The following is a 16,253-nucleotide window of genomic DNA, read 5'->3' on the forward strand; positions in this document are numbered from 1 at the left end:
TCGTGAGACTTCTTGCACGACACTCTTGTTCTGGGTCATTTGGGTTTGTTCTGTCCAAATGTCTGAAATTCCTTCCTATTGTTTAACTACGAATCATGCCTCACATGCCACCATATTAGACATGCTTTTGTCATGCTCGTATTAGAGGACACGGTTGCACTCTGAACGCTCTTACTCAATGAGAGTAAAAGACCTTTAGATATCTCTTTAAATAATGTAAAATGACATAAAATTACTGTCTTATTAATCGAAATAGATGGTTGCAAATTACTGGCACTAATACACTCCCATTCTGTATAGGTGTTAGCCTTGTATAGTTTTTGCATGAATTAAATAATTCAGTAAAGAGACATTGCTGTCAATCGATTTAATAGTCTAGCTTCAAGTTGACATACAGTACTGTAGGATGTACCATGTACATACATCACTGGAAGCACCGGAGTTTACAAAAGGACATTTTCTGCCTTAAATCTACTAGCTCTTACAGCCCTTCTGTGATTATTTTAGTCACTTATATCATTCAATGTATTGTATTATTAAATACTTTTTAGTGTTGCTGTTAACAACACTAAGAGACCACTCTTACCAGTCATGCTTCCTAGTTGTTGGAAATATTCAAATAGCATCTCAAGAATGCAAGTGAAGCAAAATGTTTTGCGTTATTATAACAATTCCACACATAATATATATACAGTATATATCTACTGAAGATCCCTGATCCTTTCAATTTTTCTCTGAATCCCATTTTATTTAATGTATTTTGAATACATTTTGGTTATTTTTTTAAATCTGAAAGTTCCAGTTTGTTTATACTGCTTGTATTAACATTCAGAATCATTTCACAAATATACCAACTCCTTTGTGGGTTGGGGGGAACATTTGTGGGCTCTAATAGCATGACGAGAGGTTGTCTTCACTGATTTGTTGGTTTTAAGAGGGTATTTCTGGTTTTGGGCTTGCTTAGGGTCTTGGAAAAGTGATTTTAAATGATTTTTGAAAACAAAATGTATGGACATGTAGATTCAGCTCTGTTCCAAAAAATAATAAGTTTCTTTTTGTTTTAAATAATAAATAATAGCAGTATTAGCTATTAATATTGTAAAATATATGTCTTTTAAAAAACTTTAAAAAGTGCTTCAGGACAGCCTAGATTAACATGCTGAACAAACTCCTGGGATCCCAGAAATAAGTCACAACATATGAACAACATCAATGTGATACTTGTCTGGCTATTTCAGTTTTTTCCCACCTCCAATTGCTGTGTAGGTTAATTTGTGTCTTTAAATTAATTTGTATGTGTCCAGTGGTTGACTGGCCTTCTGTCTACATGTCCAGGATAGGCTCTGGGTTGATGTTAATCCTACCAGGAATAAGGCTTTCTGTTAGCTGATATCTTATAACATTAACTGTTCATGAACAGCCTGCCTGCATCCACTGATCCAAGCCTGTGATATTAGAGAGTATCAATTTTAAATATTGACTTCAAGTTATTTTTGATTGATGTAGCAGGTCTGATTCCTTATCCATTAAGTGGGATCATTTCAGACGTTTGTACACCATTTACTCTCATACAAATGACCAAATGCTTGGCTACCAAAATGACATAACAGGAACTAATCATTAATGTTGGTTATATTGTTCTTTAATACCGATTGGTATTGGAGACTCTTGAGGGTACAGTATGTGTGGGTATTTCATGTTTGCAGAGTTCATGCCTTCTAATTTGTGGCAGGTAATGATGAAGACCAAAACCCCATTAGGAGGGCCTTGAGACGAAGTTCTACAAGGCTTGTTTCGTCTGCAAAAAGTCTTGAGGACATTACAGCACTACCATCAAGTGAGCACAACCTCTCTTCTTTGACCTCATGCCTACAGTGAACCTGTGTTACACTGGGATGAGTGAATTGTCCACACTTTATATTGATGTAACAGGTTATACTCCGTATAAACATTGCTCATGAAAACCAGCTTCCAAATCTCTTACAAGTATTTCTCAAGGGAGAGTGTGAGGGTAATGAAATCTTAAACAGTTATGGCCCATCTGTGACTTTTGTTTTTTTTTCAGTTTTTGCAATATCATTGAGCACGCAGAGGTATGCTGTTGGTGAAATATTGTGATGGATGAATCACCTGTGTGTAATGCATTTCAGATAAATTTATTCTAAAAGACCTTTAAGCAAATGGTTTTTGTGAAGCCAGTGAGAGAGAGAGACATGTATACAGCTGATGCTGTGTATACTGTATGCATACATGCAAGTATGTTTAATTTATAACTATTTGATAAGTATTAAACACTGGGGACTATTTATGGCTGATTTCTGCTACACAACCTTTAGATATAGTCTTCCTTAATGACCATTTCCAGTCTTTATCCTTAGCAGCTGTGGGAGCTGGTAGATGAAATGAAGTCTAAAACAACAGGAGCTCAGAGACATGTCTGTCCTGCGCCGATGAGCCTACTTGTAACAAAAGCAAACTTTTAGCTGAAAAATTGCTTTATTTACGAGGCTATTTTGTGATGAAAATTTTCTTTTATATGTAAAATACAGTATTTGCTTATATGCATTAGTCTTCCTCTCACTGGCATCAATATGTTTTCTTTGATTCGTGTTTGTGAAAAGAGATTGCTCTTGGAAATGCAGATGTTTGAATAATAACCAGTTCCATTTTCCCCAAGCAGAAGAGAGAAGCAAAAATACATCCAGAGATGAATTAGTTCTAAGTGTGGAAAATGGTAAATATTCTTCCAATTTTTCCTAAACCTTTTTCTAGCTGCTGCATTCCGTGCATGTACATTGCAGAGAATATTTGCCTACTATCAAATCCTGTCTTTGTGAACATCAGTGACAATATCTTTTTACTAAAAAAAAAAAGTATACATCTGAAATGTTCTTCATTCTTTCAGTGACGTTTACTTAACGTAGATTATGTGATAATACATTCTTAAGATTTTCCACAAATGTTTTTTTTAATTCAGTTTATTATACATATTTTATAGCTTTTTTTACAAAGGGAATTCCAGTGATGCTTAATTATGAATGTGCATATTTTTGCTCATTGTATTTTTCTAATGTGAGATTTACACATTCAAACAGACCAGCTTTCAGAGCTTGAGCAAAGTCCAAAAGAAATTGTTCCAAGATGTAAGTAAGAAAGTACTGTTCTGGACAAACAACCACTAATGCATTTAACCAAAATAAACCAGTCTTAACTAATCCTTTTCCGCATGTATAGGAACCCCCAGGCTCTCCCTTCACCTGTGCAAATGTTTAATATAGTCCAGACCTATTTAACAAATGTTGATTATTAGGCTCAACCATAGGTACCCAACAATATCTGTTTAATTTTTATGTGATGTTCTTTCATAGTATCAACTTTAGGCAGATACAGAGTGATTGTTGCATGATTCTTGTTCTGTGTAACCATATTAATTTTTATTCCTGTTTTCATGTGCAGATCTGGTATTATATATAAAGCTCACTAGAAATCTATAAAATACAAGTGTTATTAGCTGAAATCTAACAATAATGAATAGTGTTTTAACTTAATCTACTCCCCTGTGGCCGCTAAATCCTCTTTATGCATTAATTTTATGTTAAGCTACAGTAAATTTGTTGCATTATATTTTCTGTCAGGAAAGCTCTTCAAACAGCAAATAGCAGTTTTCTGAAGGTTCTGGGCAGCTCATAAAAATTAATTGATAATGTTATTACTTTTTCTGTAGTATGATTATATGTTATGGATTTGTTAAAAAAATAAATCTATGCGTTGATTTTTAATATGTAAATTAAGTTCCTGTTTGGGGAGTTCCATTTATCTGTAGACTGAAAACAGTAGAGAATCCTTTTTAATTCAATTTTAAGATGACACAGGATAGAGAACTGTAAGTGAATGCCATGACAAAAATGTCTACACTTTTAGGAAATATATAGATTAGCAAGAAAGGGTTTGAACATGTATAGCATTATTAAAGTTCAAAAACTTTCATGTGTTTTTGTTAAATAGTAGAAATGAATATAATATTAGGACAACTGTGGTTTTTAATTGTGCCATTAGATGATGTAACCCTTTGAGTGTCTTTAATTGACTGGAACAAGAGCTTCTGACTGCAGTAAAAAAGGTGTAAATAGTGTGCACACACACCTGCTATGCTATCATTTAGTTTCCACAGTGCCATCCACCCCAACTTCAAAGTTCTCGGACACTGAGAAGATAAAGAAAATGAGCAGATCAGTACCTGCTTTCCTGCAGCAAGAGGTGGGTTAGTTGTCAGCAACAAAAATTTTAAAAAGTCTATAACGTGTTTGCTAGCGGGCAATGAATATTAAAAATTAGTTCTTCTTTTAAAATAATTTAGAATAGAACACTAGTGGTTTAGTTGTACAAAATGATAATATTTTTGTTCAGGGTTTTCTTAAACACAGACTTTGTTTATTTTTGGTGTCTCTTATTTTAAGTTATGAGCTCCGTAGTGAAAGCTGATTACTAGCTTCACAGAATACTTCTTCGGATGGGATTATTTTTTGTTGTTTTCAAAGAACTCTTACTCTTGGCCCCCTGAAAGTCAATGGCATACCTACTGGCTTTTAAAGTCTTAAATTTCAGTTCATGCAATCAGTGGTGAGATGAAGGAGGTTCGACAATGAATTTTGGATAAATTGAGCTATTCAGTCAGGGCAGAGACTGTGTTCCAGGTTGCTGGAAAAATCCCCTGAAGAGAAAGTTCCTCTGATACAGGCTTGCATTCGTAAAGGCACAAGACTATGTTAGGGTAATATAAAAATTCAAATACAGTTTTTCACTAACAGTGCTTCACGTGCTAAGGGTATGTTGGGTTTTTTTTCTCAGCACTTCTAATATTTGCTTTGTCATAATTTTTTAATTCCTTTGATTTTTTTTTTGCTTCTTTCACGTGCAGTACATGACGTTACATGATCACGTAGAAATCTTTATATTACATGCTGTAATGTAATAAGACACAATCACATCAGATCCATTTTATTTTAACCTAAGTTGCAAAGCATAACCATTCTAACCCACAAAGCAGGATGTTGTTGCCTTATTAACCCTAGAGCAAATGACGGCCTGTGTCTCACCCAGCTCTTGTTGTTTGTGCGCTGTCTTATAGAGCGATGGCAGAGACACTGACTCCACCTCAGAGAACAGTTTCCACATTGGCAGACAAAGGAAGATTGGCAGCTCTCTAACCAATCTTAGCAACTCTTCTGGCATGGCATCAATGTCCTCTGTATGTTGACCCAACCAACCCCAAGCTTCTACTCATTGTAACTTAGCTAAAGCACAGAATTTTAATAAGCTAACATGGTTTTATTATTTATACAAACTTGTTTTTTTTAATTACAAAAATGCAGCAAATAGTGGCTTTCTGACATAGGATGTTTGCTCTTCTCCAGCTTATGTATGTACAGTATGCATGTCTTTATGTCATGTCAGTTAACAATTGTATTTATAACTCCCTAATGTTTCTCATTCAGGCATTGAATTCCTCCAGGCAGTGTGTATGAAATTACTCTACCTGTCTATAGCGCTTAACACAACTCTTAAGCTGTTTGCTGTAGCTTTCCTTGTCTACTTCTTTTGTCCCTCTATATTACAAACATACTTACGTAAAAGAAAGAACCCATTATTTTTGTCGGCGAAATATAACTGTTTTCTCATGTGTTCCTGCACCCAACTTCTTATCCAGACTTTCAGTTGGTGTAAGGATTACAATAATTTTCTGAACTGCTGTGATTACATTGGTGTACAGACAAAATGAAGAAATAAAAACAGGGAATACACTGTATGTTTACATACTGTACACTGTATGGAAATCTGGCTTTCCTGAATTTCTAGAAGTAATTTCTCACGTCTCCACCTGGTCTGCTGTGTATTAGGGGTGTATCTCCTAGGTGGGGGCTGCACTTCACCAGTGATGTATCCCCTTCTGTACACCAAGTGTTTTGGGATCCTTTGGGCTGAAAAGCTCTACACAAATGAAAGGGTGTAGTTTGCAAAAAAAGACTTCCTTTGGAAAAACTATTCTGAGACCATGAGGATTAAAGCCAATGGATTAAAGAGCAGTGAGGAACTTCACTTTTTGCCAAAATGACCAGAAACTTCTGTTGTGCACCCCAGTCAGGCTTTCGGCAGCCTAAATCAAAATAAACTTGAAACTTTCTTTCTCACAAATGGAAAGGTCAGCGGAAGTGTCATGAGTATCTATAGCGGGGATTTCGGCAATGTGGAGGTCACAGGGAACATTCAGTTCGCCATCGACTACGTGGAGCAGCTGAATGAGCTTCACATCTTCGTGGTCCAGTGCAAAGACCTGGCAGCCGCTGACCCCAAAAAGAATCGCTCAGACCCGTGAGTACCACGTTGGGTAGCTCTGGACCGGCCAAAATGAAACCATATGGTTCCTACGAACAGAGAATGTCAAGCTGTTAAAATCAAGTTTTTTTTTTTCCCAGTGGATGTTTTGTTCTGTCACAGGCATCAGGAGCAATTTGCAATATGCATCATTCTTTTTGGTCTCTCATTCTAGAGATGGTTTGAATGGATCTGAACAATTTTGTGTTTTGGGGGGATATCTTCCATTCTTCAGTAGTCAAATGCTAGTCTTTGAAATCAGCACCTGAACTAGATTTGATAAGCGATGTAGAATCTGTATTTCTGTGCCATTGCAATATCCAAATATGTTATTTTGAGGAAAACTGTTTTTTATTCTAGGTATGTTAAAAGTTATCTTTTACCTGACAAAGCAAAGATGGGTAAAAGGAAGACTTCAGTGAAGAAGAAGACTTTGAATCCGACCTACAATGAGATCCTCAGGGTAAGATAATCAAGCCTCGGCTTTTGAGAAATGATATTGAATAGAACTGTGTTACTGGTTTCATGTTCTACAGACCTTTGCACCATCAGAAGAACAATACCCATTTCAGAGCACAGCCACATGTAGTGAATGTATATGTTCAACAGTAGGAAAAGATTTACATCAAAATATGACCTGAAAAAATGTGTTTAGGAAAAGCTCTAAACCTTGGTTTCATTATGTGCTTTCTAAAGCTACAGACTTTGTGCAGAGGTTTGGCAAGCTTTGGGGGCATTTAGGGTGGCCCTAGATAGTAGTTAGTGAAGCTGAAGATCAGTAGTCATCATGGGAGAAGCTTCTTCTCTGCAGTGGTGATCCCTGTTTTAACACACAGTAGACAGGCATACAAACTGTGGGCCATGCAGTAGGCCATACTAAATAGTTCACGTCAAGCATGTTAGCTCCAGTGTAGTGGTACAGCACCTCATTACTGCTGAATTTGAGGAAAAGCATAACTGTAAAGGGATACAAAACTAGGATTGTGGCAACATTGGTAGTAAAATTGGACTATAATTAAGGACAATTAGTAGCTTCACTTTACATTTTGCTTTAAATAGACAAAATGAATGTGTCTATGAAAAATAGTGCATTTCTGAACATAATTTATTTCTATTTTCAGTATAAAATCGGCAAGGAGACTCTCGAGACTCAGACCCTGAACCTCTCAGTTTGGCACAATGACACTTTCGGCCGTAACAGCTTCCTGGGTGAGGTGGACCTGGACTTGTCCAAGTGGGACTGGAGCAACACGCAACTGAACTTCTTCCCCCTTAAGCCGAGGGTAAGGCCTCGACCTTCAGGGACAGATTGCACCGGCTCCAGTATCTTTCATTTTTAGATCATTTTAGATAAGTTTGGTAATTGTTGGCTCTACAGGACAAAATGTTTTTGGAAAATTCGTGAAAATTCAAAAACTCAAGTATGAGTGATCAAGAAAAACTCATTTCCACTCATTTGAAAAGGCCATTATTTTGAAGTCCTAATTTTCTCATACCTAGCTGTCAGGTAGTCCTAAAGCTGAAGTCATATGGACCATTGAAGAGGTTCTATGTATTATCATGTGATGGACCTTTTTCCCTAGGAATTTAGAAAACAAAGAGTAGAATCAATCACCTCAGTGTAATAGGTGTGTTTTAAAGGCATTTTTTTTTAGAATAACTCCGGTTTCCTTGTGCAGACTCCCTCAGGCCTCCAGCTTACAGACTACAGAGGAGAGATGAGAATAGCCCTGCGCTTTCTTCCTCAGATCTCACAAAGTAAGCAGCTAGATCCAGTTTACAGATCCTTTAGTTTGCACCTGTCTGTTTAAATTAGCAGTGATGATAGATGAGGAGATAGAACAAAGTTAAAGTTTTAGGGCGAAGAGCATGCGGGTTTTGTGATGTGGGATAAGTAATATCATTAAGTAATACCATAGCATCCCGCCTTTTCTGAAGATCTGATTTAAATCTAGAAAATTGTAAAAAGTTGGGGGCAGGATCTTTCAGTTTTGTTTCAGTGAACAGTTTTGTTTGATAAAGTGTCACTAAAGTCAGAATTCTTCTAATTTTAATCTTGTATAATATTCTTGTGTTTGATACTGAGTTTTGTTGCTCAGGCAAAAAGACACCGAATACCGGAGAGGTACACATCTGGGTGAAGGACTGCAAGAGTCTGCCTGCAATCAGGGGGACAGCTATCGACCCATTTGTAAAATGGTATATCTTAATAAACGTTTCCGCAGCTGTGTTCACATACAGACTTGCACAGTCATTATCATTTTTTAACTGTCTAGCGCAGCTGTTAGAGGCTGACACTGTCAGTATCAGCTATCCATAACTATCTCCTTCCACTTTAGCTGGTAAAAGCCTAATTCAACTGCTTACTAAGCCAACCAGATCAATTTCACTCTCTTTAAAGACCTTCAGTTGTTGGGGATTTAATTGGTCATATGAAAACTGGGGGACTACGACCCTCAACCATTTGTGCACCACTGAATTTTAAGGGCTCAAGTGATGATTGAAATATTTAATATTATTAATGTAGTACTTTGCAGAAACAATGATATATGCACATTATTAAAAGTCTTCAGAAACATTTAGATTAGAGCATTAAGAATCAGTTCAGCTGTTAAAGTCAGTATGAGAGTAAAAAAAATAGGATTTGTAGTTAAATCAAATATATTGCAGTGTAGCTGTTGATATCGTGCTGTTTTTGTACCTTATACTGTATATCACGAGTTGTCCTTACTCAGTCACAGTCCTGTCCACAAGAGGGTGCTAGCATGCGGCGTTCCAGACTATTGACAGGGAAAAGATTGTAACAGTCATACTGGTGCTTGAGATTAATCCAAAGAAAATTAACTTCATGTGAAAATAAACATTTTAGAGTTGTGAGCTAAATCCAGAAAGAAAACAAAATATGAACATTTCAATGAGTACCAGAAGTTGAAAGGCATGGGAATATACATTCAATCTGCCTGTACATGTACAGTACATATACACGTGCTACAGTATATAGACAGTACATATTCTGTACTGTGCCTTACTTTTTTACACTTTCTGCCACCTCCCATGTGTTTGCTGCTCATTGTCCCTTTTTCCTTGACGGATTTCTCTTCACATACCTCTCTGCTCCTGCCGCACTGCCCTTGTCTTTCTGACTGGCTCTGTCTCTTACTCTGCCTTCGCCTGCTTCCCCAGCTCGGTGCTCCCAGACACCAGCAGGAAGAGCCGCCAGAAGACCCGAGTCCTGAAGAAGACGGCGAACCCCGTGTTCAACCACACCATGGTGTATGATGGCTTCCGGGTCGAAGACCTGCGGGAGGCCTGCGTGGAGCTCACTGTCTGGGACCACGACCGGCTCGCCAACCATTTTCTTGGAGGACTGAGGCTTGGCCTCGGCACAGGTGGGAATACGGAATTATTATTACATCAAATATACTGTAGCTGTAATTGTCTGTTGTTTCCCTTCATGAGATAAGCTGCTTCCGTCACACCTGGTACAAAATGACAAGTCAAGCAGCTAAACAGTGTTTGAGATTTATGTGGTACTTTCTTGAATCCATGAAAGCTTTGAATTGTGACACAAGTGAAAGAAATCGAAGCAATTTCTTTGGTAGGAAAGGATCACTACCAAACCCGAATGACAGCACGTAGAGAAGTAATTTAAACGGGGGGTGCTCTGAGACTTTTGCAGAGGTTACAACACACTTCCTTCCCATAAATACCTGTTGGTGAATAATACAGTGGTATTTCAAGTATGAGGGATGAGGGAAATCATGAGGCTGGTTTGCAATTGGCAGTGAAAGCAGCACAACACTGAGTTTGACAAGAGACCTTTGCTACTGCATTAGCTGTCTTCACTGATTTAATAAAACAATTGCTGTCTCTGTAATGCTGCTTTCAGTTAGTGGTTAAGTTGGGATTTCTTATGGGATTGTCCCTATACTGCATTTTAGTCTCCCTGTATAACATTCTTCTTCCTATACAGCATTTGAATCGCCTGTACAGCATTTTGTTTTCCCTGTTTAGTGTTTTGGCTGTCCTGCTCAATATTTTGATTCCCCATTTATAAGGTATCTTTTGTTGTCTCTGAGGCAATTTTTTGGGATTCCATACAATGCCTTATTCTCTCCATTTGTTGCTTTGGTCACTCTAGTATTGTGTAACTGTGTTTCCCTGTGGGCATTTTGTACAACAGGTATCAGAATGAGTACGTTTTAAAAAAAAAAGTATTTATTGTAAGCATCAGTTAGGTGTTAGGTGTAAGCAATTTGTTCAAAGAGTACAAGGTTAGTTTGAGCTCCTTATTGGCAAATGACAGTGGATACACTGGTGACCTCTGCTCCAAATGCTTATCAAAACCTCTTTCTCTTCAGGGAAAAGTTATGGAGCTGTGGTGGACTGGATGGACTCGAACACAGATGAAGCAACTTTGTGGGAACGAATGATAGACTCTCCTAACGAATGGGTTGAGGATGTGTTACCTTTGAGAATGTTAATGATGGCAAAAAGTTCTTGGAAATAAACAGAAGATTGAGTGAATGACTTCTCTATCAAAGATCTTGACTTCTGGATGTCAAATCAATGAGAATCACGTTGTTTCTCGGGTGAGGTACGGATTGCTGATTCTGTGATAAGAAAATTCAATGTAACAAAACAAACAATAAACTAAAATGTATTATATTAATTAATCTAAAATACCTAACTAAGACATTACATTGTGTCGGGCTGTCTGAAAGATGAAAGTGTCTTATGATTTTTGTTTTGCCAGAAAATAAGTGTTGTAAGCCAGGGTATGGCTTTACTGGTAATGTCTACACCTGTTTTATGCCTTATTTGTTAGTCTGAAGACTTTTAATCTGTTTGTACTAAAATGTATGGAAGGCACAAAAACAAAGATAACCAAAATTTGCAAACTATCAGTGATTTTAAGATGTAAGATAACTTTTTTGTACCAAATGTTCCAAAACATTTCCAAGACATACATTTCTTGTTCAGTTTATTATGTGTTTTTTAATTTCCCACTTGAACAGCCTCTGCATATTTTTATAGTATTGTGTCAAATATTAAAACATGCCCATTACCCCTGGCTTTTACTTTGCACTCACTTTGCAATAAAGTGTCAAACGTACTACGGCAGAAATTGTACTCTGTTGTTTATTGCTTCAGTTATGAATGGATGCTTCATATTGCATATAGTGTTTTAACTTTTTGCTCTGAATTAAATTCAGATGAGGTGTAATTGAGACGTAAGGGGCTGTTTATGCTTTTTAGTGTTGTTTAATGCTCAGAGCAACCCCTAACGAAAAGGGCAAAAAGACAAACAGCACTGCAAACCTTATAAAAAAAGCAGAGTCCCAGCAATTAAACCATTAAGTGATCACGTTGTATTGTACTGTGCAGTACTAAACGATGTAACCTGCGAAGTAATATTATCTGCTCAGCCATAACTTAATTATTGAGTCTTTTAAAAAATGACGATTTAGTGGTTACCTAGTGGCACAATTTGACTGGATTCTAAGGTAGGGGACTCCTACTATGAAATGAACACATGCATAATTACATTTATTACAGAGCGCTCTGTATTGTAACAGCATTAGCCGCGTTACATATTCATTTACAGCCCAATTAGTGTATCTTAGCTCTCACTATTCCAGGACTGGCGAGTTTTCAGATTTCAGAAATACACCATAATAGGCATTACGAACCTCAGCTAAAACCCACCATTTTTAAGGTGGGGGGGAATTGCATCTCTGCGTCACAGACCTCGCGAGACTACAAGTCTACCATCCGGGATATTGGCGTCGCCATTTTCTCTTCGTTGTAAGTTTTTGGGAGAGGAGCGGGTTGCTGTCGGTGAAAGGAAAACAAGTAAACCATAACGCCCGTCGTCAGTGTTATTCCAAGAGAAGAGGTAACACCTTCAATGACTTTATCATCTTTCCGCGACGGGCAACTTCACGACAAAAAAAAAAACTTTTTCCATCTGCATGAACTGAAATACGCTGTGTCATCCGCTGTTTGTTGACCTAATTTGGAAACACTTCGGTTAGTCCGGACAGTATACTGCAGTAAAAAACAAAATCCGCTTTTTCGCCGATTCAGATTAATTTTTTTCAGCCGATCAGACTGTTGCCAGGTTTTGAAATTGTGCACCACAGACTGGAGTTCTTGGAAGTGATAATTTTGGGGTAGGCCAAATCGATCCAGGCCTCCTTAGTCAGCAACTCTTAAATAATGCGACACGGAGGACGCAGAAGAAATACTAAAACTTTTAAAAATAATAGTTCGGTCGACGGAATTAAACCGTCTTCGACTGATTTATTTTCCAGTTGTGACCGGAGAGAACGGCAGAAATTGGATCCTGCCCGGAGTGAAACTGAGACGTTGGAGGCGCAAGGTGGTAAACTAACCAGAAAAGGGGGGGCAAATGCCGCCATCATGTCTCCAGCTCGTAATGCTGGCGTTTGTGAATCTGTTGAAGTGACCGAGAGCGCGTACAGCTTTTCCAGTAAGGGGTCCTCGCCGGAGAGCGAGGAACTGTCCGCCTTAGAATTTGACGATTTCTTCAACATGGACGACCCGAGCTGGAAATTTGAGAGAGAGGCTGTGTCTCCTCTTTTCGAAATGGGCTTGGACGGATTTCCAGATCTGGCAAGCTGCTTATCGGCGGACAGGGGTCCGGATCAGCTGTCCGGGTGGCTGCCAGACGGAGACCCGTCGGTAGGTGGCGCTGTGCGTGGACGGCTGCCCCCCGTGGGTAGTGTTCAGGCCGCCCCGCCCAAAGAATGGGGCCCCGGGAAGATCAACAAGAATGCGATCGCGGCACGGTTGAATCGTCAGAAAAAGAAAGAGTACGTAAGTGGTTTGGAGAGCAGGGTGAACTCTCTAGCGATGGAAAACAAGGATCTGAAAGAGGAGAACTCGCACCTGAACAAAAGAGTCGAGGAGCTGGAAGACGAGATGAGGTACCTGAGAGCTGTGCTGGCCAACGAGAGCGTGTTAGCCCAGCTCTTATCCAGGCTCACGGGTGTGAATGGCATGAAATTGTCTACCTCGCTTTTCCAGGAGTCCAGAAAAGACGAACACGACTACGCCCTGCCAAGGAAGAGGGTGAAGGTGGAAGAGAGAGAGACCTCGGGGGGCGTCTGTCTTCACGTGGATAAGAACCACGTCTCGGTGGAATTTTGCACGAAATGTGCAGAAAGTGCAAGCGCGTCGTTCAAAATGTAGGGTCAAGTACTTTCAGTTTTCTTTTCAAAAGCTGTTATGAGACTGAACTTTAAACACTGTAATCTGCACGTCATTTTGGCTTAGTTTTGTAGATCTCAAAGTATGTACAACAACATCCAGAACTGAGCATGCAGTTTATATTGTAAAGTTTTCTCATTACAAGTTACTGCTAAACCTGTTGACAGTTTTCTTCTAGGTGATTGTTGTGCCATGCTGGGTTGGTGGGTTACAGAACAGCCATGCCTCCATGACTCCATGGTAAGGATCACGTACTGGAAGATCTTGTTAAAGGAAAATGTAATATAAGAATTTAAGTTGTGCTTGATACCTTTTTCTATGGATTATGTTAACATAAAATCAGTTTATACAGGGACAGAAATTATCAGTTTTCTTTTTGCCCAGATATGGGAAATTGTAGGCATAAAAAAACTAGTTTCTTTTGAGGTTATTTGTGGGGATTAAAATTGATGTAGTTTATTTGGCAGTGAGTCTGGCAGCATGAGATCACTGCTAATTTCAGTCCCTACGTGCATTTGTATGTGAATATTGTAAATGTTGTAAAATGTTGAATATTCTGATGAAATAATGAGTTAATACAGTCTTTGGCTATCATTTAATGTAACATAAAATACGTTTATTATGAATAAAATGAGGTGAGGTTTCACAAAGAGTTTTGTATTGTTTTGGTATTGCATTTAACGTGATACAAACCCCCTGCTGTATTGGGGAAATAAGTGGCAAAGTTAAGTTTATGCATATTTTTGTATAAGTTAAATATTTGGAGAAGATATACTCTTTGTGAAACATCCCTTTTCTTCAAAGAATATTTTCATTTAGCATCCTTATTTTTCTTTATGCTAAAGTGGATTCTGCTGTTGGGGAAGCTGAAGAAACGGGACCAGCTGCTGGCATCTTGTCCTGGTTTTTGTTTAAAGGTAGTATAAGAAAAGGTGTAAGTTTCTGCAGCATTTGCTGGCATCTCGGCACAAGGAGTGGTTAAAAATTCAGCGAGATGGGCTATGTGACGTAAGGAGTGGCATTGAAAGTTTATACCATTAACAAAGAGATGACCAATTAGCAGGTTAATGCCTGACAGTCCTCCATACGACACATGTGAACTGATACAGCTGTAAAACAGTTTACAGGTGTTACTTCAGTTGGTACTTGAAAATATGAAAAAGGCTTATATGCTGGCAATATGGTTTAATATTGAGTAAGTCTGAGCTGTACTTACAGTGGCACTTTTATCATCTTAGCGTATGACGTGTGAAACTACTGCTTAAGGTGAAGGTGTAGTAGAAGGTCTATGCATCTGTGCCTCTACTATAAGGTCCAGCCTAACAATGCTAGGGGAATAGCAGTGTGCCCAGTTCACACTTACAATACTCTGTAAAGTGTTAAATATAAACAAGACACTGACGGTGTATGTAAACTTGAAAATACATTGGATCAGGGGATTTAGATTAATAATTTAAAGTGATTTCAGGTAAATATACCACATGCCATCAAAACCTTTTCTGATTTTTACTTTGTCTGGTAATGATTTCTGTAAAATTGTTGATAATGTTAGAAATGTATTTTGTTTGAATCAACATTTAAGAATTCTACAATAAAGCTCAAAATGATTCATTTAATGGTCCATGAGTTATTTACTAATGAGTAGGTTAATTGCCTTTACTGTAAATACCTTAGGGTCAATTCAGCTCTGTACTGTTCTTTCCTTGCACAGTTTCTGGTGCTTGAATTAATGCATCTCTTTTTCTCTTTTCAAACAGCAAGCATTGTCGACAAAACTTCTAGTCTTTTCCTTCAACATAAAGGATAAAATGGTACAAGGGTAATTGTTAAAGGAATTCATTGGTATTCGGATGATCAAATCACCTGAATTCTGTTGGAAGCCTCATGTTATCAGTTTGGCCAATCCGGTGACATGGATTGTGGGATTAAGAACATAAAAGATGGGCTGCCAGTCTAGCTTCTTAGGTTGATGTTGCCTGTTTGATCTGATTAACACATTCTTTCATTTGCTATTCTACAATATTATAAAATTGTAGTATTACCATCTGGTATGAAAACTACCCTTGTAAATTCTTAAAAGAAGATGAAGACAAAGTATGCACAGCCCATAATTAAAGTCATTATATATTGTCAAGGATCAAAGCACAACACTTTGGCTGCGGAGCATTCTTTGGGTGCCAAACCATATAATGTCTACTACGTATGTTCTGCTAGAACCAATACCAAAACTATATAAATTCTTTAGATGTATTCAGCTGTAGATAGTTTGTATGGGGCATCTACACTGTATAGTAACCACACAGGTAAGAAATCTTACAAGCTACATCCTTAGCCAAATAGGAATGGATTATAAGTGGGCAATGCAATTCTTCATCCATCCATCTTCACTCTGCTTTTCCTGGTGAGGGTCGCGGTTTCAGCAAGTAGATAAACCCAGACTTCCCTGTCTACCAAAAACAGATTCCAGTTCCTCCTGGGGGAATTCTTAATCCAGTGTCCATTAATGTACCTATTCATTTCATTGCCTATTTGATTTGTGAACCCTCTATTTTGAGGATTTTACAAATGATAAGATTCTTCTCATGAGAAAGTGCCGCTTTGGATGTGGTAGTTTTCCTTAGATACACAAACTGGTTAATTGTTAA

General features: G+C 38.1%; 2 protein-coding genes across 12 annotated transcripts in view; both read left to right on the forward strand.

The window, feature by feature from the left end:
• Positions 1-11,500, forward strand: part of sytl2a (synaptotagmin-like 2a) — a 43,906-nt gene extending 32,406 nt beyond the window's left edge. For 7 of the 10 annotated variants that reach the window (XM_088920521.1, XM_088920523.1, XM_088920526.1 and 4 more), the window contains 12 exons: positions 1,733-1,837; positions 2,681-2,734; positions 3,096-3,143; positions 4,163-4,257; positions 5,129-5,248; positions 6,200-6,369; positions 6,733-6,835; positions 7,494-7,655; positions 8,052-8,130; positions 8,472-8,571; positions 9,556-9,761; positions 10,734-11,500. In XM_088920521.1, coding sequence (XP_088776647.1) covers positions 1,733-1,837; positions 2,681-2,734; positions 3,096-3,143; positions 4,163-4,257; positions 5,129-5,248; positions 6,200-6,369; positions 6,733-6,835; positions 7,494-7,655; positions 8,052-8,130; positions 8,472-8,571; positions 9,556-9,761; positions 10,734-10,882 — 1,391 coding nt within the window. In that variant the 3' untranslated portion in view covers positions 10,883-11,500. The remainder of the gene's footprint in view (positions 1-1,732; positions 1,838-2,680; positions 2,735-3,095; positions 3,144-4,162; positions 4,258-5,128; positions 5,249-6,199; positions 6,370-6,732; positions 6,836-7,493; positions 7,656-8,051; positions 8,131-8,471; positions 8,572-9,555; positions 9,762-10,733) is intronic. The other 3 variants (XM_088920524.1, XM_088920522.1, XM_088920525.1) reach the window with 3 other exon arrangements.
• A 645-nt stretch (positions 11,501-12,145) lies between these two features.
• Positions 12,146-15,219, forward strand: crebzf (CREB/ATF bZIP transcription factor). 2 transcript variants are annotated; one of them, XM_088920531.1, is made up of 4 exons: positions 12,146-12,271; positions 12,690-13,586; positions 13,776-13,848; positions 14,454-15,219. In XM_088920531.1, the coding sequence occupies exons 2-4, from the start codon at positions 12,799-12,801 to the stop codon at positions 14,532-14,534; spliced, it is 942 nt and encodes a 313-aa protein (XP_088776657.1). In that variant the 5' UTR covers positions 12,146-12,271; positions 12,690-12,798; the 3' UTR covers positions 14,535-15,219. The 2 variants fall into 2 exon arrangements, with proteins under 2 accessions (XP_088776657.1, XP_088776656.1); XM_088920530.1 differs by having other exon boundaries at positions 12,150-13,586.
• Positions 15,220-16,253: the final 1,034 nt, after the last annotated feature.

This window comes from Atractosteus spatula, chromosome 7 (genome assembly GCF_055471065.1).
Source record: "Atractosteus spatula isolate fAtrSpa1 chromosome 7, fAtrSpa1.hap1, whole genome shotgun sequence".
In the NCBI taxonomy this organism is placed as follows: Eukaryota; Metazoa; Chordata; class Actinopteri; order Semionotiformes; family Lepisosteidae; genus Atractosteus; species Atractosteus spatula.

What these genes read in the sequence shown, in the direction of transcription:
- crebzf (XM_088920530.1), top strand. Translation starts at nt 12,595, where the DNA reads ATGCGACACGGAGGACGCAGAAGAAATACTAAAACTTTTAAAAATAAT. An exon ending in GCAAGCGCGTCGTTCAAAAT is followed by an intron (nt 13,587 to 13,775) that starts GTAGGGTCAAGT and finishes ACCTGTTGACAG; the next exon opens with TTTTCTTCTAGGTGATTGTT. An exon ending in CATGCCTCCATGACTCCATG is followed by an intron (nt 13,849 to 14,453) that starts GTAAGGATCACG and finishes TTTATGCTAAAG; the next exon opens with TGGATTCTGCTGTTGGGGAA.